Here is a 25673-nt window from a genome sequence, read left to right as displayed (position 1 = left end):
CGTCCTACACTCCGCTTCAGTTGGTCGTAGTTATTCTCCAACGTCGGATTTAGGTTGAAAAAGTACCGCATACAAACAGGAAGGATTGTCTCAGGAGTGATTTCTTCGAGGATTCAAGGTAATTATCATATTTTTCGTACTATGCATGTAGTTCGAAACCCTGTGAAAAAAATTAACCGCTACGGCATAGGCGTCATAATTCGCAATATTTACGTAAAATAAATGCTAACTGCTCAGTTTTTTGTTTTTAACCAAGGATTGAGAACGTTTTACGTCCATATCTATAAAGAATTCAGGCATTTAAGCATTTATTCCCAAAAATGTCAACGTAAAAAGCTCTTTGTTGTGATAGGGCGGCGCCACAGTGGCTTAAAGACTAGCAGCACATTCAACATATTTACGTAAAATAAATGCTAACTGCCCATTTTTTGTTTTTAACCAAGAATCGAGATTGTTTTACGTCCATATCTATAAAGAATTCAGGGATTTAGGCATTTACTGTATTCACAACAATTTTCAACGTAAAAAGATCTTTGTCTGTGTTTCCACTCGGGCAGCTTTGACGGAGATAAGCCCCCTATTAGTCGGACCCGCACCCTGTGTCCCGTCAATATCATTATGAAGTCTATGAGGTGGTATTTCTACAAGTTAGTTAAGGGCTGAATGCTTAAGTTGATTACTTTTTAAGTTTCATTCTAAACTGATATATTGTTCATCCTTCCACAAGATATCACTATTGTAACTCCGGACTTTACAGTTTTTCTTTGGTTTTGCTATGTGCACTTGGCTTCCCCGAGTGGTGACTTACTGGAAGCGGCAGTTAAAAATAACATTACTTTAGCTGGAAAAGAAACCTTGAGGTGTACAGAACTTACACACCTCCTCTGCACTACACATCGTTGGGAACCCTTGATAAAAGAAAATCTCTAAGTTTGTACGTTTTAACAGAGGGTCTGATATAATTTCAGTGTGTTTATTCTGTTACTTTGTTGTCATTTATGTGAAGCGAAGTAACGCGTTTTCGTGCTATGCTTAATTAGCCACTTCATTTGAATTTGCTCATAACGGAGCTAGTCTTTATGTGGCTTCTTCTTCATGGTGTTCAGCAGCTATTTTTTCCAGTCGGCGGTCAGGGTATCGAAACTTAGAATTGAAATTTTAAAAAATTGAACGGTTTCTGGAGAACATGAGTGTAAGTTCTGGATCCCATCGATGCTCGATGCCCAACTCTAAACATAGATAACATGTGAGGCAAACAATTCACAATACGTTCTAGCTCCACACAGCCATTTTGTCTCGCATTGCATCAGATCAGTTCGGGAAAGAAAAAAATACGAGTTTCAAAGAACACGCATGGCACAAAGATGATTTGGGTTACATAAAAAACACTAAAATATTTTCTTGGACAATAGATTTTGTGCTCAATAACACAAACACAAGAAGTTAAAAGATCTCGGTAAGTAAACGACACGGATGAATGTTAGCATGTAGCGTATGTGGGCCTGGCGTGCCGTCATGCGCGTGATTACTTCAATAGGGTTATATTGGCAGCGTACAAACATTTACATATTTGCTGTTACAGTTAACAAGCATGGCATATGAAATTCAAATTTAAATTTCATGTAACAAAGATTATGTGGTGCCACATATTAGCTGCTTCAAGATTTCATGTAACCCTCAAATGCACATGAAAAAAAAGTCATCATTCTGTTTACATGTGATGATTTCTCAGAAAACGTGTCACCCAGATTCAAGGGCGTAGGTTTGCATAGGGACGAGAGGGACATAACACTACCAACTTTTCAGGATGCTCAAATTGTCCTCATCAACTTTTAAGTAACTTTATTTGCATTATATAATGAGTTCAATTATATAGGTAATTTAGATTGTCTTCCCCTATGTAATAGAATTGACCCTACCATTTTTAAGTGAATTATTTTCATTATGTTCAGATTTACATTTACCCCTTTTCACTTGCTGAATGTGCCAGTCCATTTTCCACCCACTCAAACGCACGTTTGATTGGCTGATGACTTGACACACCACAGCCACATCACACACGTTCAGTCGTTCACCCTGTCAATTGTTGACAACATGCCGACTCCTCTGCCCCGTGAAGAGGAGGAATATAGTTTTTTTTTCGGCCAGCAGCAGCCACTGTAAGTAATGTAAAAATACCTTAATGTTGTGGAGGTGCTGCATAACTTCATATGTCGCTCACACAACACATCATACTCACAGCATGATAATAGTTAATTATTTATATTAAAAAAAAAAAAAAAAAAAAAAAAAAAAAAAAAAAAAAAAAAAAAGGTATTTAAGGATCATGGAGCAACGCATCCCAAAAAAAACAACATTTTTTCGTGATCAAAGTAATGAGCCCTCCTTATTTAGCCTTTCAAATAATTAGGGTCATATTCGTGAGAAATGTAGCCCTGACCTCTGTTCACCCAATCTGTTTGGTCTTATTAATGTCGCGTCCCCAGCAAATAGTGTACATGCAGTTTATGCTATTATATCGTTCCTACCAATGTTGAGACCAAACCTACGCCCTTGCCCAGATTACATGCAACCCAGACCAAAAATGAAGACAAATTGTCACTAGTTTCAATGTAACATGGCTCATGTATACTGTAGATTACATGTAATTTGTAATTTAGGGCAACCCGACATACTTGCTACTTAGAGAAAATGACCTGGATGACATAGCACAGAATGGTACTCATAATATATGTTACCCAGATTGGTGGATACCGTACAGATTACCCAAACTACATGTAAAATGCAAAATAGGGTATCCATAAATTGTTGCTATAAATTGCTACCCAGACTGAAAATTTACCCAGATTATTAATCACGTTTTCCGTAACCCAAACGCTGAGTTACCAAAATCCCACGTAATCTGTAATAAAATCAATCTACGCGTACTCGCTTCTCAGATTAAAAATGACATGTAACTGGGATTAGGTGCAAACCATATAAAAAAAAATGAAAAAGTGATTGCGCCTCATCCTTCCATGTAAAGATCCTCACCCTAGACACAAAGCTGCTTGCTACAGAGTAGACGCTACACCGCCTCCGAGCCGCCGGGAATATGAGTGAGCGTGGTTGTAAGGCATTGGACAAAAGGGGCGGGAGTGGAAGGGTAGTCGTCTTTGACGGGGCTTCCGACTGGCCGTGACATGTAGAAAATGTAAGCAAATCATAACTAACAAAAAGACGATGAAGAAAAAGTACCTACTTTGGCAGAAAAAAAAACTTTTTTTTTTTCACGAGAGTCTTTGACAGTATTTGAGTGTTCATCAAAGGCCTCTTTGTTCGCCGCCGCCGCCGTCGCTCTCCGGGTCGTCGAGTCTTTGGCTTCCTTTATGCGTCCGTCTCTTTTTTGTTTTGTTTAGTGTGATAAGATTACAGCACTGTGCAAACTAAACGTAACAAACTAACCGAAACGACAGTTGGCCTTTTTTTCCCCGTCTCTCTCTTTCTTCCAAAGTTTATGATAAAAAGGAGCCATTTTTTTCCGGAATAATTTCTCAGGCGATTTCTTTTATTCTGCGCATGTAGTCGTGCAGTTCCTCGGGGTCTTGGAATCCCATGTCCTGACACACCCACTGGATGTCCTCCTCATCGGCAACGGGGATGGAGTTGTAGGGCAGGTCCTCGGTGGGCAGTGTGGTGAAGGTGGTGAACTTAACCCGCTTGCGTTTGGATGTCGGCGAGCTGGCCTCTTCTCCGCTCTCCTTGGCCGAGCCGCCGGAGCTGCCGTCGCCGCGTCCGTGCACCTGGCTCTGGACGCTGGTCTGCGAACTGCCGCTGCTGTGGTGGTCCCCGTGGCAGCACGTCTGGACGCCATCCAGGGGGTTGGTGGGACTGTCCACCTGCTGTGGAGACAGGTCGCACTGGGCTCTCAGAGGCTGGCCGTTGCCGAGGAAGACCCAGTGGTGCGAGTGGTCCATGTTGACCTGGCCCTCGGGCGGGATGCGCTTGTGACGGTACTTGAGCACGAAGACGATGCAGTTGATGAGGAACACCAGGATGGCGAGACAGAAGACCCCCAAGAGGGCGTACATGCCAATTTCCAGGTCTGTCATGTTACGGGGCGAGTGTATGAAGTCATCTTCCTCCTCATCCTCTTCCTCTTCATCGTCCATTTCCGTGGGTTGCTCCCGGTTGCCCGCCGTGGGAAAGTTGGTGTAGTCGATGGGAACACTGGCCGGTTGCTCGTTGGATGTCTCGTAAATTCTCCCACCGGGGTCGGAATCGGCCGCCGGCCGTCCGGTGACAGGAGGGGGCTCCACCTCGCTCTCGGTTGTCACCTCTTCATCTGAGTCGTCCTCCTCGGGGCCGAAACGCACCCTGACGTAGACGGACGCCGAAGCGATGACGCTCTTGCGCTTGGTTTTCTGGCAGGCTTCGCCAATGGTCATCTCCACGCGCACCAGCTCTCCGGAGCCTTCGCCCTCCGCCACCACCACGGGCCAACGCTGCTGAGGCTCCTGGGACACGGTGACCACCTTGTCGTCCAGAGTGGAAGCGTTGAAGTTGTAGTCCTTGGGGTCAAAGTAGGAGAGCGTGGCGGCCGTGTTGTCGCTAAAGAGCATCCACACAGACAAGCTGGCTTCCTGTAGGGAATAAAACGTACTTGGATTAAACATTTGCTAACCATTTTTGAATGTCAGTTCCAGCATAGTGCTGTGCTCAAGACTGAGACAGAGATACAGTATGCTCAAAACCAGATATTGTTGGGACCAAAGCCTTGTCTACATGTAGCAAGATATTTTGCAAAAAGAAGAACTTTTTCTAAGGTTTGGTCTAACATCCATTGAAAACGACGGTTCTTAAAAACTCTGACCAAAGTGAAGATGTGCGAATTCTCCGTTTGCAGCGCCATCATATGGACACTAATAACTAGAGCTGGGAATCTTTGGGCACCTAACGATTCGATTACGATTCAGAGGCTCCGATTCGATTATAAAACAATTATTGATGCACCCCCCTCCTTTTAAAAAAAAAAAAAAAAAAAAGTTTTTTACATTAGTTACAAAATTGTTCAAAAATGCTCTCAGGCTAAACCAAACTACTATTTCAGTATGAAGTTAGCATATAACAGTAAACAAATATACAAAAATAACAGTAAATAAAATACTCCAGTCTCCATTCTGTATCAGCAGCTTTAAACTACATTCAATTAATTTCATGTTGTGAATCAACTGTTACAGTTGTTAAAATTGCTCCCGTTATTCCATAATTTCCCTTCTGTCTACTTTTGTCAAAGTTTTAAAACTATTTCATCATTTAAAGATAGATTCAAGACAAGATTCTGCCGATTTAGGAGTATTTTAGAGAAAAAGTTAATTAGGTTCACTACAACAGCCTTCTAGAGAAGTCACTGCTTTAGTACTGCTTTAAGATGGTGGCTGTTTACGAACGCCGGAAAGTCTCATTTCGCATCTAGGTTCAGTAATACATGTTGTAACACTGACGTCGTCTGTCATTTTACACCTAGTTCTACATATATATGATATCTACTGTAGCCGTATGTTTGTAGCAACTAGCAACAGAGCGTTGTTTGTAGCGGCTGTCGGCCGCAGTCAGGTATGATTTCTTTTTTATCTAGCGGCATGAGTTGAACATGATATTTACTCTCGGTCCGTTCCTCATTGCGTCCCAAAGACCGCGCTGACTGTGTTTTACTTCCGTTTTACCTGGTATAATTCAATAATCGGAATTTGGATGTTTGTGAATCTGTCAGGAAATGCGTGGGCAGGCAGGCTGTGTGGACCCAAATACAGGGAATCAATAATGCAAGGCAGGTGGCAGAGAACTCAAAAAAGGTTTTAATTATAACTAACAAAAAGCACAAAGTACAACCAAAAGGACTGGGGATCAAAAAGACAAGGTTCAAACAAAACTGACTTTATCGGCGGGACTAATACACGAGGGCTTGGACAGGGCTTCGACATCTCGATTGACATAGACAATGACGCAACAAGGAGTGAAAAGAAACTGGGAGCTTATATACACACACACAGACAAGGGGTAATGACACAACGAGGAACAGGTGAGCACAGGAGGATGCAGATTGGAGGACACACTAGGAGGCACAGCAGGTGAAATCAATGGGCAATCACAGGGACAAGTCACACTAAGAGAAAACCAACACAAAACCTAACAGAATCGTTCTCGAATGTTCCACGGCCGAATCGTGAATAATCTAAGAATTGGAAATTTTGCACGCCTCTACTAATAACCGAAGATTTAACTGTGGAAACATTGCTGTCTGCGACAAACTTTGTTCCTATGTCACACACGAGACAAATGTCTACATTTGGAGTCAAAAATATCAGCGATTTTAAACAACCCAATGTCAAAATTTGCCATTTAGCCATTTTCTTCAAATAGAACTTATGGAATTTCTTTCTCAAAAAAAGATGTTGAAATCGTGAGAAATTTCCCATTTCACCAAAGGCACTTCATTATAAAATTGTTAATAGAGTGTACCCCTCTTCAGAATTCTCAAGGCTACGCTTTAATTTGGACCGCAAAAACAGTATTTTTTTAAAATGAAGACATTTAAACGCTGACCATATTTTAAAAACCTTTTTAAAATTTTTTAAAAACTTTTTACTTACTTTTCCTGTGGTTGTAATTTCAAATGTATGCAGAGGTGGGTAGAGTAACCAAAACTTTTACTCAAGTAAGAGTAGCGTTACTTCAAAATATTATTACTCAAGTATAAGTAGTCTTCCAAAAAATATACTCAAGTACAAGTAAAAAAGTACTTGGTGAAAAGAATACTCAAGTAAGAGTAACATTGTGAGTAACTGCTTACATTTTTTATTTTATTCTTCTCAGCTGTTGTTATAATGATAGTTGGTATTGGTATTATTACTATGGTATTATTTCACATGACTGTACGTACCTCATAAGTATTACTTAACCTTAATTAACCATTTCTGAATGTTTTTTGAACCCTTACTGTAAAGTGTAGCACATGTGTCCCTTAACTAAAAAATATGAATGCTTAAGTTCCCCCCTTAACCTTTATTACCCATTATTGAATGCTTTTTGGACCCTTATTGTGATGTGTAGCACATGTGTCCCTTAACTAAGAAATTAAAAATGCTGAAGTGAACAAACCCTAACCCTAAACCTATATAGGCCTTTATATTTTTTTAATTTTACCAAAACATTAGTTACTGTCTGGTTATGCATTAACTAATGCTTTAACTCATGTTAATTAATATATTGATAAATGTTAGATTTGCAATAATATTAATTATTGTAATGTTGCTTAAATATTAGTTATTGTCTAAAAATGCATGAACTAATGTTAATTAAGGGACCCTTATTGTAAAGTGTTACCTGATACTGTACACTAACCCATTACATAACCACATTAAGCCCAAAAAACAAAACAAATTAAAACATAAAATTTAAGAGAGATAAAAACAACAGTAAAAAACAGTAATGAAGCTCCAAAGAGCATGAGTGCTCTGCCCTCTAGTGGAGAAAATAGTTCCTAGGTTGAATAATGAATACTGTAGTTCCTTCATGGTTACGATTAAGAAATTAAAAGGATCATATCTTCGGTTTTCTTGGTCAATCGGTGCCAAATAAAAACTGGGAGAGTTTTAAATACGCATTTTTGATTCATGTTGAGGACAGCGCTTTATGTCAAATACTTCATTTTTTACGGTGCTTTAAAGACGCTTGATTGAACAGGCTTGCGTGATCATTGAACGGCAAGCTTGCGTCTGATTGGTGTAATGGAGTCATGTGATTATTGTTGCGAAGTCTCATTGGTGAAATTAGTAGCGCTACTCTTGGCAATAGCATCGCTAGCAAAAATAAATAGATAATTAAATAAATCTAATACCGTATTGGCCCGAATATAAGACGGCCCTTATTATAAACGACCCCCTTTTTCAAGACTCAAGTTTGAAAAAAGACTTTTCGAACACCAAATTAATTTTTATACAGAGAATAATTACAGTACATCCGAAACAAATGATTATAATAATATATTTGACAGAAAAAGCATGGTATTTTGCCTCATTCAAATCTTAATATCTGAACATTTAAATATGTAAACTAAAGTGCAATCACATTCGTAAATGAATGGCTTCTGGTTTTTGAAATGTAAATAAACTAGAGCTGTCAAAATTAAAGCGTTAACGAGCAGTAATTAATTTTTAAAATTAATCCCGTTAAAATATTTGACGCAATTAATGCACAAATGCCCCGCTCAAACATATTAAAAGGAAGGCAAAGTGAAAAGTGTACTTATTGTGTTTTTCGGGGTTTTGCCGCCCTCTGCTGGCGCTTGGGTGCGACTGATTTTATAGGCTTCAGCATCCATGAGCATTGTGTAAGTAATTATTGACATCAACAATGGCGGGCTACTAGTTTATGTTTTGATTGAAAATTTTACAAATTTTATTAAAACGAAAACATGAAGAGGGGTTTTACAATACAATTTCTATAACTTGTACTAGTTATTATCTTTTATGTATTTTCAATACATTTTTATAAATATTTATATATTTTATTTATTTATATATTTATATATTTTATTTATTATTTTTATTTATCTTTTAAGACCTAAAAGTCTTTCTATCCAAGGATCGCTTTAACAGAATTTTAATAATGGTAATGCCATCTTGTTGATTTATTGTTATAATAAAAAAATACAGTACTTATGTACCGTATGTTGAATGTATATATCCATCTCGGTCTTATCTTTCCATTCCAACAATAATTTACAGAAAAATATGGCATACTTAATAGATGGTTTGAATTGCGATTAATTACGATTAATTAATTTTTGAGCTGTAATTAACTCGATTAAAAATTTTAATCGTTTGACACCCCTAAAATAAACCAATCTATTGTGATAAAACAACAAAATTGCAATAACTGCATTAACCATCAAAGTCTAACTGTAACTGTAGTCTTGAAACAAATCTGAATAAGGAAAAACATTGCAATAAAATAATGCAAACTGGTTAAACTAAAAAGAGTAGCTGAGATCTATCATGACAGAATATCGCTTCAATGATATCTGGCGCCATTTAGCGCCGTGAATGGGGAGAGTAGCTGAGCGCTGTCATAACAGAACATCGCTTCAATGATATCTGGTGCCATCTAGCGTCGTGAATGGGTATAATGTCTAGGGCGCGAATATAAGACGATCCCTCATATTTAGGCCAATACGGTATGTAAAATAAAGAGGACTCTTGTGCAGCCCAAAGTAGCGGAGTAAGAGTAGCGTTTTTTCTTCACAAATCTACTCAAGTAAAAGTAAAAAGTATGGCTGATAAAACTACTCTTAGAAGTACATTTTTCTCAAAAAGTTACTCAAGTAAATGTAACGGAGTACATGTAACGCGTTACTACCCACCTCTGCTTAAAAACGAATGAATGCAGTTGGCTGTGGATGCTTTTTTTGTCTGCAAACGTGGTGGTGTAGACATAAGTTAAGTTTTAAAAATCCCTGCTAGGTGTAGTACACATGGCCCAAGTCAAGATCAAGATTTTTGGGAACTCAAGATCTTCGAAATGCGATCTTGAACTAAAACTAGTCTTGAGTGCTCAACACTACTGGGAAATTATTTCACTACAAAGTCCATATTGGCAGATGTTTTTATCGGCGGAATATTGGGTTTTATGTTTATCCCTGAATCAAATCTACTAGATGAAACAAATTCACCTGGGGAAAAAAATATTTCTTTTCCATGTTTACTTTTCCATTCTTAAGTAATGAGCAGTAGAACAAATTTTACAGGTCCTCTGTCGTATTTCTTATTCTCATCACAAATAACTGCTGAGAACACATGCAGTTTGTTTTTTGGCATCTCTGTCAAAATACCCCCTTGGTGGCGGTGGTCTCGTACCTCAGGCTGCGCTTTGGTGTCACCCTGCATTTTTTATTCTAAGCTTCCATGTCGGAGGCTGTCTTGGATCCGTCGTGTCGTGTGAAGGCAAGCGAGGTAACTTGGGGTTCAAGTAGGGTGGGTGGGTGTTTGTGTGTGTGTGTGTGTGTGTGTAGCACTTGCCGCCAAAGAAATAGATGTAGGTCATCATTAATCATCATTATTTCAAACTCTTAATGACATAAATAATGTGAAATGCACAATAGTATAACAGTATAAACGTGATAAACAAATGATGTGCAAACTCTGGCGCTTTAGTGAGAAACTTGTTTCATTCCTTTTGGGTGTCACGGTCGGAGGATGTCTGGAAATTTTGCCGCCAAATCAAAAAAATGCTTTAAATAGCTGCTGGAATCGTTTGAGAGGAACCCCCACCTGACTTTTAATGCCCCCACACATCCTTGGCCTCCACCGAGAAGCCTCAGAGAGCACTTAGAACAATACATTACAATAATTACATTTCAAGGTGGCCGGCAGGCGGAAAGCACGAAAAATGGCAATTTAATGCCTGCCAGTGTGTGCGCGCCTGTGCGCATACATTCATGTGTATTGTTTCATTTTACACTCGTGACTCGAAGTGATGAATGGCTGCCAATGACTTCTGCAGCCTCGTGAGGAATAAACATTTTATATTTCATATGAATACATACATAAATCTTTATTCCAATTTTGTTCTCATGAGGTGAAATATTTTCTTGTCGTATGACAGCTTTATTCTAATGAACTAATAAAATATTTTCTCACAATATTGTAACTTTATTCTCATGGAATGCACTATGTATAGATTTATATAGATGTAAAGTATATTTTTTCATAATATTTAAACTTTATTTTAGTTTTTCTTTGAATATCATAACTTTATTTTCATATAATTATCTCTCACATATCTTTCTATTCTCAAAAAGTCAACATTTTGTTCTTCAGAGAAATTACTCTTTATTTAGTTACTATACGACTGAATTTCAATGCAATCTCGGAAAACTGATATCATCATTGTCTAAAATTGAAGACTTTTTTTCCTTCTCATCATTTTATGACTTGATTCATGTCAAAACATTTTTACCCTTGAGCCATACGTGGAGTTTGAGGATGAGGCAGTGCCCCCACGCCCACCCCCCCGTTGGCCGAAAAATGTCATTGCATGTAATTGACTTTCCTATACGGGTAGTCCCCGGGTTGCGAATAGCTGCGTTCTTACGCCGGCGACGTAACCCAGATTACTGCATAAATTGGAATTAACCCATCAAGTACCCCAAGATAACCCTAAATCTAAAACAATAACTATCCAAAAACATGTATTATATGTCATTGTACTGTCCTCGCTAAGATGTTGGAGCCAAGTCCTTGTTAGACCGCGAGCTAAGCTCCGAAATGACGATGTCAGACGTCCGTATGGTTTGCTGACTTTATTCAGCTGCTCATTAAATCAACACTTGCAAAATGAAACTAAAATAAAAAATAAAACTAAATCAGTTTGATCTTCAATAACAGCAATTCAAATTTGCGTTTATAACTACGCACAAACCGATTAGCATGTATCAGTTAGCGTTCGCACATCATCAAAAACAATCACATCAACTCGCCCTAAGTATTCGACCACAATCGAAAACGCACAATAAACAGTACAAAAGTGTTGTATGCAGGTGTTGCCTCTGTGGATGCTTCACACGCAATAAATGTGCGCGCAGGCTTTCAGCTCTTTCCCTTCTCTCTTCGCGGGAGCAAATGGCTCTTCCTCGTGTGTGTGCGTGTGCTCTTCTTCGTGTGCGCAAACACGTTCAGAAGTACTACTTGCTCTATGCTTCTTGTTCCAAAATAAAGCATACATCACAAAAAAAAAGACAACATTTAGAAAAACAAAACAAAAAAAAAAAACGACTGGAAACTCCGGCGTCGTAAAGTCGAAATCACGTAAGTCGGTTATGTTGTAACCTGGGAACTACCTGTGTGCTAATCTAAAATACAGACCTAGTCAGCAAAATGTGGTCTTTTAAAGTTGTAAAGCAATGAAACAACAAAAATGAATTAAATGAAAAAGAATTCCACAAAGTATTTCATAACGGGTCATGTTATATTTCGAACAGATGTGACTACCACCTTAGAGATGGTCCTTTGCTTTGCTTAGCCAAAAGTACACCTGAGGAGGCAAGATAGATATTTGGAATTTCTTTAAACCTAAGCTTCAAAAGCTTCAACAACAACTGAGCTTGAACCGAGGATTGAACACGAACAGTGTCAAGATATACTTGGTCTTCTAAAAAAATTAGCATATTGTGATAAAGTTCATTATTTTCTGTAATGTACTGATAAACACTAGACTTTCATATATTTTAGATTTATTACACACAACTGAAGTAGTTCAAGCCTTTTTTCGTTTTAATATTCATAATTTTGGCAAAAAAGTCAAGAAAAACCCAAAATCCCTATCTAAAAAAATTAGCATGTCATGAAAAGGTACTCAAAAGAAGCTACTAACCTAATCATCTGAACCAACGAATTAACTCAAAACCCCTGCGAAAGATTCCTGAGGCTTTTAAAAACTCCCAGCCTGGTTCGTTACTCAAAACCGCAATCATGGGCAAGACTGCCGACCTGACTGCTGTCCAGAAGGCCATCATTGACACCCTCAAGCAAGAGGCTAAGACACAGAAAGAAATTTCTAAGTGAATAGGCTGTTCCCAGAGTGCTGTATCAAGGCACCTCAGTGGGAAGTCTGTGGGAAGGAAAAAGTGTGGCAGGAAACGCTGCACAACCAGAAGAGGTGACCGCACCCTGAGAAAGATTGTGGAGAAGGGGCAATTCCAGACCTTGGGGGACAGTGGACTGAGTCTGGAGTAGATACATCCACAGCCACCGTGCACAGGCGTGTGCTGGAAATGGGCTACAGGTGCCGCATTCCCCAGGTCAAGCCAATTATGAACCTGAAACAGCGGCAGAAGCGCCTGACCTGGGCTGCAGTGAAGCAGCACTGGACTGTTGCTCAGTGGTCCAAAGTACTTTTTTCAGATCATAGCAAATTTTGCATGTCGTTCGGAAATCAAGGTGTCCGAGTTTGGAGGAAGACTGGGGAGAAGGAAATGCCAAAATGCCTGAAGTCCAGTGTCAAGTACCGACAGTTAGTGATGGTCTGCGGTGCCATGTAGGCTGCTGTTGTTGGTCTACTGTGTTTTATCAAGGGCAGGGTCAATGGAGCTAGCTATCAGGAGATTTTGGGGCACTTCATGATTCCATCTGCTGAAAAGCTTTATGGAGATGAAGATTTCATTTTTCAGCACGACCTAGCACCTGCTCACAGTGCCAAAACCACTGGTAAATGGTTTACTGACCATGGCATTAGTGTGCTCAGTTGGCCTGCCAACTCTCCTGACCTGAACCCCATAGAAAATCTGTAGGATATTGTGAAGAGGAAGTTGAGAGACACCAGACCCAACACTGTGGATGATCTTAAGGCCACTATCGAAGCATCCTGGGCCTCCATAACACCTCAGCAGTGCCACAGGCTGATTGCCTCCACGCCACGCCGCATTCCCGACCAAGTATTGAGTGCATAGCTAATATAATAAATTGAAGGTTGACCTTTTTTTTTTTTTTAAATTAAAAAACACTTTATTGTATTGGTCGGATGAAATATGCTAATTTTTTGAGATAGGGATTTTGGTTTTTCTTGACTTTTTTGCCAAAATCATCAACATTAAAACAATAAAAGGCTTGAACTACTTCAGTTGTGTGTAATGAGTTTAAAATATATGAAAGTCTAATGTTTATCAGTACATTACAGAAAATAATAAACTTTATCACAATATGCTAATTTTTGAGAAGGACTAGTATATACATATATACCATATAGACATATATATGGTGCAAGTTCATTTTATTGCCTACACTGGATTTTGGGGTCATCAACATGTTTTACCCCTCCTCCCACAAAAGTCACACTCTGCCTATGATGCGAGCTAAAAACATTCTAGGCAAATTGCTTTGTAATGTCGCAACAAGATGTGAGCGTAGGCGCACCTGCTTGGGAGCGCCGAGCGTCTGGAGGCCGGTCGCCTTGGCGACCATGGTGTGGCTGTTGCCGGGGCTGGGCTGCAGCGACAGGCTCAAGCCTGAGATGGCGTGAACGCGCAGCTGGCTGATGGAGACTTTGTCGTCGGTGACGGAGAAGGCCGCCTGGCCCAGCGACGCGTCCACTGCTAGAGGAGAGTCCACCTGTCGGGATGGCATCAGATACATGAAACATGAACTTGTCGCTTTTCCGTCGCAACTCAACTTATAAAGACAACCTTGTAAATTCTATTTACTAAAACAAACCTTAGTCTGCATCTAAATTTATACATAAATGGAAGTTTGTCTGTGCGTGTGTGTGCGTGCGTTTTCTCCCTATGGACTCCGAAACATCTTGACCCTTTTTTTCTTGAAAATGTACACATTTGTACTGTAGGCGTCTGTGAGTGTTGTTAGATGGGTAGGCCTCTGTAAGCCTCCATTTAGTGCGGGAAATGAATGCGAAATTCCAGAAATTAGCAAAGAAAATCCCTGATTGTGGAGGCGACAGCTTCGTCTTTTGTTCAAAAGACGCATCTCTTGCTATTGCAATGTCGCAGTTGGATTTCAAACTATACAGTTTAATGTGCAAATTTAAATCTGATGTGATGATACGTTGTGGCTTTGAGTTCGCCACAACAAGACACTGGATTTTATTTATTTTTATTTATTTATTAATTTTTTTCTTTACAATTTTTCAGAATATTAAAGAGGGATTAATCTCGGCTGAAATTAACTCATTCACTCCCAGCCATTTTCACCGGAGCAAAGCCCTTCGCTCCCGGCCGTTTTACTGGATTTTGACTGATTTTGCAAGGCCCACAGAAAATTCTATTTTATTGCTATATAAACATGGAACCCGCAAAAAGAAAGATTAGACTCTCTTCTTTCAGCAGGAAAAAAACTTCATATCTTTTTCCATTCTTTAGGAATCAGCATCAGAAAATGCTGATGGAAAAAAACAGAGAAATTGAGCTTTTTGTGAAAGCATACATTTCAAACATAACTTTGACTTTAACACAGCTATTTTTTGCTTTAGTGACCTCCCAAACATATAATATGAATAATGTTTTCTTTTTACAAAACAACAGAAACAACAAGATAAATAGAGCTTTTGATAGCCAAGTAACAATTTATTTACACAAAACTAACTGAAAGATGACGCTATTGTGGCCGCGACAGCCGGTTAAACTTTTCCCTCACCGTTGCCTGTCTCAAAAAGATGATTTTTTTTTTTTTTTTGAGTCTCTGTGGGCTCAGCTCGTGAGCAGCATGGGCTCAATGGCATCTAGTGGTCCCGGTCGTTCTGCTCAGTCATCCAGTGCCTGGCATCCCGGGCGTCCTACCGGTTGTTCTGCTCGGTCCGCCGCCGCCTGGCATCCATTCGGTCGTCTTCGCCGGTGCCCGCTTGGCCTCTCGTTGCCGTTGAATAGGTTTGCGGGTGTTACCAAATGTGCTACTGCCCTCCAGTGGCCAGTTTTATTGCTTTAAAATGGATTTTCAGCTTTGTGCTTTGGAGCTCAATTGAATCAGAACCCAGAGATGTCTTTTTTGAACAAAAAAAAAAAAAAAAAAAAAAAAAACAACAACAACAAAAAAACAATGTAAAAGACGTATAAATACGTCTTTGGGACACTGAAAAATTACAAATAGAACGTAATTATACGTTTTTGGGAGCAAATGAGTTAACACTGTACACAGTAATGGATAAGCGTTTGTGCATCAACCCTTTTATGGTATCACATCATTATCATACATTATAGCTGTATCTCTAAAAAAAGTGTTTTATCTGCCATTCAGTTGTATTGTGTTCACGTTACACAAAACCGAGCAACGCCAGGCCATGCTGTTGCTAGTTTATTATAAGAATGTTGACATTTTGTATCGTAATCTTCCAACCATGTTCTTATGAAATCGGCAACACTCTTATTAAGCTTTCAATATGTTCAATAATGTTAAAACGTTATTCTTTTAAAATTATTTCATCATTTGACAACTTTATTTTAAAAAGATTTTTTCTTGTAATATTTCAAAATCTCTATCTGCAATAAAGAATAGTTTTTCTTGCATTACACAAATAAGGAAAAAAAAGTTATTGCAAGTTATTACTTTTTCTTGTAGTGTTACACCTTATTGTTTTTTCCTTTTGTCTTGAAAAACATTCTTTATTCTTGTAAATTCATGTTCTTGTAATATTTTAAATATTTATTTCCATAAAAGAAAAAAAACAGCAATGTTACAACTTCTTTAGCTTGAAATGATTTTTTTCCCTGTGACATTCAAAATGTATTATCTCCCATACAAATCTTTGTCCAATTTAGTTCTCAGTGGCTCATATGCCTCAGATAACAGCCGATAAATGTATTTTTTCACAATTGTTTTTTATTTGTACAGTGGACATTTGCAGTTTGTTGCGATGATGGATTTAAATTGTCCCCGATCAATGCATGCTCTATAAATATTCATCGGCAAGCAAGATGACAGATAGCCAAAGTTCGATAATGCGCAAACCACTGTTTACAAGACAGCTTTTTTCCCCCTTTTTTTTCCCAAATGCATGAATCGATTGGCTCTCTCAGTCAACCCCGAAGGTTTTCACCTCCGTTAGCCTTCGTCTCAAACTTTCCTTCCTGTAAGGCCTCAGCAGCCCCTGAATTTGTGGCCCATGAATCCATCACAACAACATGCATATGCAATTGGGGCGCGATGGCGCGGCTCAAGTTGCTTCCAAGACGTTATTTACGACGATGATGCATGAACGTTGAGAAGAGTATTAAGGCACGGACGGGCAAAATGACAAATTAAAATGTTAATGCAGCGTTTGGCTTCTACACGCACTGCAGCACAACATCCACCATTGAGAGAGACTGTATCAAAAACGTTTACGGTTCTGAACACTTTGCAAGTTTGTTCATTGTTTGTAATTGAAGTTGTCAATATCAGCTCGAATTTACTGTAAAACTGACCCATTAAGCAATACAGTATATCTAAACATTACAATGTTTAGTTAAACCATATAAATATGTTTAATATGTTCATTAGGGCTGGGATGATCTGCTTTCGTCACGATCCGATCTGTATCCCGATAGCTGTGTGGCGATCCGATACATATTGCGATACGTCAATTATGGCAACATCTTACAGCAGGGGTGTCCAAACTTTTTGCAACGGGGGCCAGATTTGGTATGGTTAAAATGTAGGGGGGCCAACCTTGGCTGACGTCCTTTACTTAGAACAATATATTTAAGCAAATTTTAGCAAGCAATTCTGTGTTTCTTTTTTTTAATTATTAAATTTCAACAAACTCGCAACTAGCCTTTGTGGTGTTCTCTTTCGATTCTCGGGCTCTTGCGAAATACTGCTGCTGTGAAATTAAACTAGCTTCAAGTTGCTTTAATTTCTCGCTACGTCTTCCCTGTAATCTTGTCGTACATGTCGGCCTGTCTTGTTTGGTAATATTGCCTCACATTGAATTCTTTAAAAACAGCTACTGTCTCTTTGCAAATGAGGCAGACACAGTTGTTGCGTATTTTAGTGAAGAAATAGTCAAATTTCCACCCATCCTTGAAGCGTCGGCCGTCACAGTTAACTTTCTTTTTTGTGTTGATAGTCGCCATTTTAGAAAATTGGAAGGGTCACACGGAGTAATGTTGCTTAGCCCTTAAATACCTGCAACATGAAGCAATTATCAGAGAATCCCAAAATTTGAAAAATAAGGTCCTAATGAAACCTTTTTTTCAAATTTGTGAAAAGAAAAGTCAAAATGAATATGTGTAATAAGCGCTCTAATATCTATAACCCATGCTAAATCATGTTTTTTTCTTATGGAACCTGCAGATGCATGTGTTGACTTGCATCCATCATTTTTGTTTCTCCAAAAAGAAATGTCAAAATTCTAAATTAGTCTGAAAATAATGAAATTTTAAGTGTATCAAATGTGATACATTTGGCAATAAAGGGTTAAAGTGCTGCTGCCTTTTAGTGGGTAAATGAGGAGCAACATTTCGTGTGTAAGCTACTTCATATGCTGGTTGCAGTATTGCTGACCAATTTATTAAGTCTTTGTGCGGGCCAGATGTTATTGATTTTATGACAGAGGCTGGGGGCCAGATGAAATTTGACCGCGGGCCGCATTTGGCCCCCGGGCCGGACTTTGGACATGTCTGTCTTACAGGGTTTCCCCTACACTAAAAGATTGTGGCACACTGCCACACCAAAATAAAAACCGCCACACCTTGCAAATTTTTGTTTTGGTTTTTAAGGCCGTTTCAGACTAGTAGCAGCCTAGTCTGAGGGGTTTCAGTGGCAACCTATTCAGTGTTTATGGTAATGTCCGTAACTAAGCGGGGCCCCCTTAAGAGACGATCGGACTGGGGAGCTGTGACGTAGGGGGAAGCGAGTAGGAAGAATGGGAGAACGGGCGAGATAGCGAGAGAAAGCGGTTGCATGTCGCGGCAGCCCGCTGTCATTTTGTTATTGTGTTTCTTATTATTGTTGTCACAATAAAGTGGGTAAGCCAATACCGGCCTTCTCTCCTTTTCACCCCCATCCGGGGCATTACAGTATTTTGGATCAGACTTTTCGGCGAAAGTGAGCGGTGGACGGCCGTCTGGGACGGAACGGCGAGTTTGATTGAATTTGCGCCGAGAGGCAGAGCCCAAAATTAAGCCCTGCTTTATTTTCAGAGCACCGCCGTGCTAACGTCAACAACGCATCCAAGAGCAGAGGGGCAGGCATACTTATATCTGTGCTATCAGGCTGTTTCGGCAGACGGAGATACACAATCACGGCTGACGAAACCATCATTAATGCGCTTTTTCCCCCAAGTTTCGCGAGCTCTGGGACACTCGAAGAAGGATTCTCATACCTCTCCTTGCTAAGCTGAATGGTACCTCGATGTGCATTTGTGTGGAAATGTAGTTCGCGAACAAAAAAATAAAAAAAACTATTCACCGTCTCACTACTATTAAACTATTAAAACTCTTATTACTGCTTTTAGAATTTCCCCCTACTCCTTGAAATGGGTCCGTTAACAGAATGACCATTATTGTTGTGGTAATGTAGTACGTATTAGGGCCAAAAAAAAAAGGAAAAAGAAGGACTACAAGAGGTAAGTTGTACGATTGCAACGAGAAAAAAGCACTATTACGTAGGGTAATGTAGCTGTAATCAGCTACGCATTTTACGTACATGTATCGTAGCTGAGAGCTATGACATTAGCCTGGCATTAGCCTGAAATCTTTTGAATAGATCTTTGTAATGGTTATTGGGGGAAAAATGCGGAAAAAAAATCTAATTTGTTATGATATGACGCAATTAACTGTTGCAGCAGCTGTTCATGTGCAAAATACAACAAAAACTATTGAAAACACTTCACTTTTTTTACCGAGTGCCGATCCGATACCGGAAAAAATATTGTTCCAAACAAAACTTTGAAATATGTTACTGTCATACTCAGTTATTTTTAAACAAGAATAACATAGAAAAATACTTGTCTTTATAAAATGCTTCATTGAGTCAGTCCACTCGAATCTGCTCAAGCTGCTGAGAACACTTACACATACACAGTGACTTGCCACTCACACTACCGCTAGTCTTTAACAAGGTCAACGATGACTGACACATGGTGGCGCCTTTCAAGTATAGCGCTCCCAGGCTTCTCTGGCAACATCAAAGCTTCAACGGCTGTCACTCAACTTTAACAAGCAGTGCATCGCACTGTGGACCAAGAAAAGCAGCAGGACAGAGAGCGATCGGATCGTTACATCTTTAGTTTGTTGGCTTGTGGCCAGTCTGCATTGGCACAGCACATTAGAAGTATCTGCAGTATCGATACTCCCAAAAAAGTATCGATACTTGGTATTGCGACATAAAGGATCGCCATATATTGCCAGATGATATGTTTCCCCATCTTTAAAGTGCGTACGACAGGAGAAAAAGTCTTAAATAGCATTATTATGTGAATTAGAATCATATTTTGAGACGATTCGACTATTTATAACAATTTAGCAAAGCCCAGATGACGAGAAATTAGTCTTTTAATCTGCCGGTTAGCCACGCCTACCATTATAGGGCTCTAGCGTCCCCAACAGGTGGATGACGCCAGCGGGAGAATGGGCTCATCGGTTTTACTATTCAGCCCATTGAGGGGGAATTATTCAGAACGTGGAAAACACGACGAAGAGAGCCGCAAAATGTCATTGTTTCAGTCTCTCTACTCCAATATTTTTACAGGATATTCTTTTCTAGTATTTTTCCCCAATTGCTAAATAAATGGCATGGTCATGACAAATAACAGTCTTGCGCTAAATGGAATATGAAATAATAAAAATGCATTTATTCGACACGAAATGGCAAAATTACTCCATAATGGTCAAAACTGTCGACTTCACCTTTACTGTCGCACCTCCCGAACGATATTTTATGCCACCTAATTCTGGCTTATGTCATTTCCCTTCCCCGGCTTCAGAGAATGTAAACAAACCAAGAGGCGTGACAGCTAGCCGACATGCTAACCCGCACCGAGTGATGTTTCAAAGTCTTCGAAGCGGAAAATCACACATAACTAGCCCGGATCATTTCACATGACGACTGGGTTGTCGATTGTTTTTGCCGATCGGCAACCCGCTCGGCAGCGAACAAGTTAGAGCTCATCGTTCCCCTGCTGAGGGCAGAGGGCTCATTTGCGGGGAAGCAGCTGGACAATGACCGCCGGACAAAAAGCCGACGTCGGAGGAGTGTGTAGCTGCCAAATGGTTAACACGCCAATGTTTTGGCCAATATCCACCGGTGAATGGGAACCTTTTGAAACTCCAAAAAGGCTAACACGCCTCTCCCTCAAGTACAGCAAGGTTTTTCTGCAGCCGTTTGGCTGGCGTGATGCGAAAAAATCAATTAATCCGCAAAATTAGCTGAATCCTTAGTCCTTCTCATACAACAGTACGGCTGTATAGTGAAGAGGACTCCTCCCGTACACGTCACAGCGCACTCTTCCTCAATGCAAGACCGAAGCCGGAAGTCTGTCATTTTCATAGCGCGGGATTAAAAAAATTGAATAAATTTATTGATCGCACATCCAAGTGATCCATTTCATTCAGGAGCATAAAATACCGCGTGTATTATGGAATAAACATGCTTTTTCGTGTCACTGGCATTTTAATGTTCGCTAACTTGATGCTAACACATTATGTGAATTACCATGGAGAGGCTCATGAAAATGAGCATTGATGTTATGAATAAACCTTTCAACTCATTGGCTGTCATTGACGGCGAAAGACGTCCAATCCAGTCAAAAGCACAGTCAAAATGGATTGGATGTCTATCAATGGCACCCAAGTTATCATAAAACCTTCTTTCAATTTTTTTTAATTTAAAACTGTATTTTATTTGTATTCAACTTTATTGACAAAAAATTTAGAGCAATATTTTTGCCTTGTTTAAATTCAAGAGCACCATTTATTTTCCTGTTAAACTACTGTATAATCTAACATGGCCAGAGGTCTTTGACGACAGTTTGGATCCTTCATTGAATTTTCCTTCCAGGATAAGACCGCAAACAGGATTCTGGACTGATCTCCAGGCTGTTGTTTGCGCGCCAATCCGATGATCGCACACCGCGTGAACACGCCATTGATCCCACAACGCGGGTGAGCTGCATCTGCCGACAGATTCGGCAGCGCCTCGGGCAGATTGCAAATGATCAATTACTCGTTTAGGATGACGAATGTGCACCTTGTATCTTTCCTGCCCGTTTCTGGTGTCCATCCATCAGGCAGGAGCGTTCGCCCCTGACGGCGTTAAAGCGCCATCCGTCACTATGATCCCAACTTTTGCTTAACTTTCCTTGCTCACCTCAAAGCGCGGACGCGTGTCGGTAAATCAGCCCGGCAGCGATCGTAACTGGTGACGCCTGCTTTACGGAGGGCCTGCGACTCATTGACATCGAGGTTAATTGCGTGGAAGGCTCGCAACGGTCAGAATAACAGTCGTCAATCAACATGACGACACCGGTGTCGCAATAAACCTGAAAGCATCTTTGACATTGACTGTGAAAAAGACATCGTCTAACCTTTAAGACGGTGGATCCTAGCTCCAGGCCCACTAGAACCGTCCTGTCCACCAGCTCGGCGACGCGCGGATCGGCCACCTTGAGCGAGTCCTGGACCAGGTCGGTGACATCTACCCGCCAGTCGGGCCCCAGCATGGTGATGACTTGGTCAGTGCCTTCACTGGACGTGGTGTGGAACTGCGTCAGCACTTTGACCAGTGCCCTCTGGTACTGCAGCGTGCAGCCACGGCTAACCCGGCGGTCGTCCTCATCTTCGTCCGCCTCGCTGTCCCTCGTGCTCCTTTGATAGGATACCAAAATGAAAATATATTATTGCAAACGATAAGTAACTCGGAGACTGCCATTGGCGTCGATAGATGTCCAATACATCCAAAGACTTGAAACTACAACTCTGAACTTGCCATTTCACTCAATGATATTTAGTATTATCAAAAAGATAGATGTAGTATCTGCATGTTCACCAACGCTGACCACAGCATGAACCGTCATACACTGAAAGAGGCATTGTATTTCTTTCTGCGTCTCCTTTGAATCATGTCAAAGCAACACTGGAACACAAGTACTTCTAATTGGACCCGTTCCCCGAATCAATGGCTCTGCTGCGTCTCGTGAATGTCAAGGAGAAGGAAGTGGCAGCGTGTCAAGTTCTGCAGCGAGAACTTGCACGACCCATGCGGCCGTGTTGAGCAGATGGGGCTCAGCCAAACAAGCACCTACCGGCGTATGAACGCATTCATTGTTATTGACGCCGATAGACGTCCAACCCCTTTGAACTGAAAGGACCTGGCAGCCATAGGTGGAGTTTAACTTTTGGGACAGAGGGGCAACACAAGAATATTTTTAACAATAAGTTGAAAATGAGCGTTTTTTGTTTCCCATCATTCTAGAGGGGAATTCCAAATCAGGCTGCTTAGGACAGCTATATTTTTTGCCAAGATCGTCATCCATTGAATATGGTACGCCCGCCGGTGTCGTGCCAATGTAGTTACCCCAGTCAAAAATTGTATCCCCTGGGCGGAGCCATATGGAGGTAGATTTGTGTCTTCATTATTCGATCAAAAAAAATGTGTTTGAATGCAAAAATAAATTTGAAACTCAAAAAAATGCATTTTAAAAGCTATTTTTCTTTGAATTTTGGGGGGGATTGAAGTCTTTTTTTTTTTTGATTGAAGCAACTGATTGAAGTAATGTTGTTTTGCGTTTGGGCCACATTTTGGCTAGGATATTTGTGTCTTTATTATTCAATCCAAAAATAAGTTGCTTCAAACAAAAAAAATATATTTTCAAACGAAAAATCACTTTAATCAAAAAAAAAAAAAAAAAAAAATTCAATCATAGAAAAAAGTTTTTGAATGCGAAAAAATATTTGAGACTCAAATATTTGCATTTGAACGCATTTAATTTTTGATTAAAAAAGTTTACTTTGATTTTAGCAATCCTTTTTGTGTAAGGGCCATATTATGGGTAGGACATTGGTGTCTAAGTCATTAAATCCCCCCAAAAGTTGCTTCAATCAATTAAAAAAAAAAAAAAAAAAAAAAAAAAAAAAAATTCAAAAATTCAAACAAAGGTAAAAATCGTTTGAAAAATAAAATTGCCCTCCCCTAATTTTTTTCTTTTTTTAAATAATATGCAAAGCAATGACCGTCTAAAGTGCTAGTCACATGATCTGTTCGAAAAATTATTTTGACCCATTATAATATATAATGTACATATAATTTTTGTTGTTTCCTTTAATTCTTTACAACTATATATAGGAAAGTCAATTACATGCAATGACACTTTTTGGCCATTAGGGTTAAACTCCGCTTATGCTGGCAGCGATCGCCATCAGTTAACAGGAATACAACGAGTTAACAGGAATACAAAAGAAACAATGGCTTAAATTAGCAGCGGCATCATTAGTAGCTATGGAGTTTAGTTGAAAATCCAAACTTATATATAACTGGAACTTTGTGTGTGTGTTTGTTCCCCATGGATCCCAAGCGTCTGGGCGGATTTTGACAAAATTTTACACAGCTGTACTTTGTGTTCCTAGTAGTGTTCTTAGATGGGTTTGATCTCTGTAAGCCTCTATTTAGTGCAGAAAATTAATTCCAAACTCCAAAAATTAGCATTAAAAAATCACTGATTGTGGGGGCGACAGCACCGTCTTTAGGGCCCGAGACGCGTCTCTTGTGATTGCAATGACGCAGTTGGCTTTCAAACTTTACGGTTTCATGTACAAATTTAAAAGTGCCGTGATGATATGTTGTGGCTTTGAGTACTCCACAAAAAGACGCTGGATTTAAAAAAAATAAATGTAAAATTTTCTTGAATATAACTAACTGGGATTCTTTTCGGTTGGATATTCGTACTGTAACAACTGTTATTTATTATGTTTTATGCCTGCAATGGTTCATTGATAGTTGTGGCAACTGAGAGTGGTGGTTTCCATTGTTATGCTGTGGTGTTTCCTGTTCAATAAAGACGTTTCTTGAAGTTGTGCGGTTTGTGGGGCACAAGAGCAGCAATTGTGAAACATAAAAACTGTCTCATTCTTCTCCACGTCGCAAGCCACAATACTGTACACAGTGATGGAAAAGCGATTGCGCATTAACCTTTTCATGGTGTCGTTTTACCTTTACTACATTACATCCATTGCATCTCTAAGGAAAGTACCGTATTGGCCCGAATATTAGACTGTGTTTTTTGCATTGAAATAAGACTGAAAAAGTGGGGGTCGCCTTATATTCAAGGTCTAGATATTATACTCATTCACGAAGCTAGATGGCGCCAGATATCGTTGAAGCGTTGTTCTGTCATGACAGAGCTCAGCTACTCTCAAGTTTAACCAGTTTGCATTATTTTATTGCAAGGTTTTTCCTTATTCAGATTTGTTTCAAGACTACAGTTACAGTTGGACTTCACTTTGATGGTTAATGCAGTTATTGCAAGTTTGTTTTTTTATCACAATAGATTGGTTTATTTACATTTCAAAAACCAGAAGCCATTAATGTACGAATGTGATTGCACTTTAGTTTACATATTTAAATGATCAGATATTGAGATTTGAATGAAGCAAAATAACATGCTTTTTCTCTCAAATATATTGTTATAATCATTTGTTTCAGATGTACTGTAATTATTTTCTGTTTAAAAATTAATTTGGTGTTCAAAAAGTCTTTTTTCAAACTTGAGTCTTGAAAAAGAGGGGGTCGTCTTATAATCAGGGCCGTCTTATATCCGGGCCAATACGGTATGTTTTATCTGCCATTCGGTTGTATTGCGTTCAGGTTACACGAACCCGAGCAACGTCGGGCCATACTTATAGTAAAGCATTAATTTGCTGATGACATCCCTTTTGCCATTCGTTTTTTTAGTTCTATTTCCCACCCAATTCTGTAATTGGTTAATCCATAATCTATAAAACAGAATCCCACAAAATCACTGATGCCATTAAAATATAGTCAAGGATTTTAATAGGAGACGATATAAAAATGTATGGCATAGGCGGAGGTGGGTGGAGTAGCCAAAAAGATTGCTCAAGTAAGATAAGCGTTACTTCAAAATAATATTTCTCAAATAAAACAGTAGTCATCTAAAAAATGAACTCAAGTACAAGTAAAAATAAGTATTTGATGAAA

General features: G+C 39.6%; 1 protein-coding gene across 3 annotated transcripts in view; it reads right to left on the bottom strand.

The window, feature by feature from the left end:
* Positions 1 to 2368: 2368 nt before the first annotated feature.
* Positions 2369 to 25673, bottom strand: part of tmem132e (transmembrane protein 132E) — a 530001-nt gene continuing 506696 nt past the window's right edge. For all 3 annotated transcript variants that reach the window (XM_057820318.1, XM_057820319.1, XM_057820317.1), the window contains 3 exons: positions 22048 to 22327; positions 13950 to 14144; positions 2369 to 4622 (listed from right to left, as the gene is read on the bottom strand). In XM_057820318.1, coding sequence (XP_057676301.1) covers positions 3534 to 4622; positions 13950 to 14144; positions 22048 to 22327 — 1564 coding nt within the window. In that variant the 3' untranslated portion in view covers positions 2369 to 3533. The remainder of the gene's footprint in view (positions 4623 to 13949; positions 14145 to 22047; positions 22328 to 25673) is intronic.

The sequence above is a fragment of the Corythoichthys intestinalis genome, chromosome 18, assembly GCF_030265065.1.
Source record: "Corythoichthys intestinalis isolate RoL2023-P3 chromosome 18, ASM3026506v1, whole genome shotgun sequence".
NCBI lineage: Eukaryota > Metazoa > Chordata > Actinopteri > Syngnathiformes > Syngnathidae > Corythoichthys > Corythoichthys intestinalis.
Note: the sequence above shows the minus strand (reverse complement) of the source record. Positions and strands in the feature narration are given on the sequence as shown.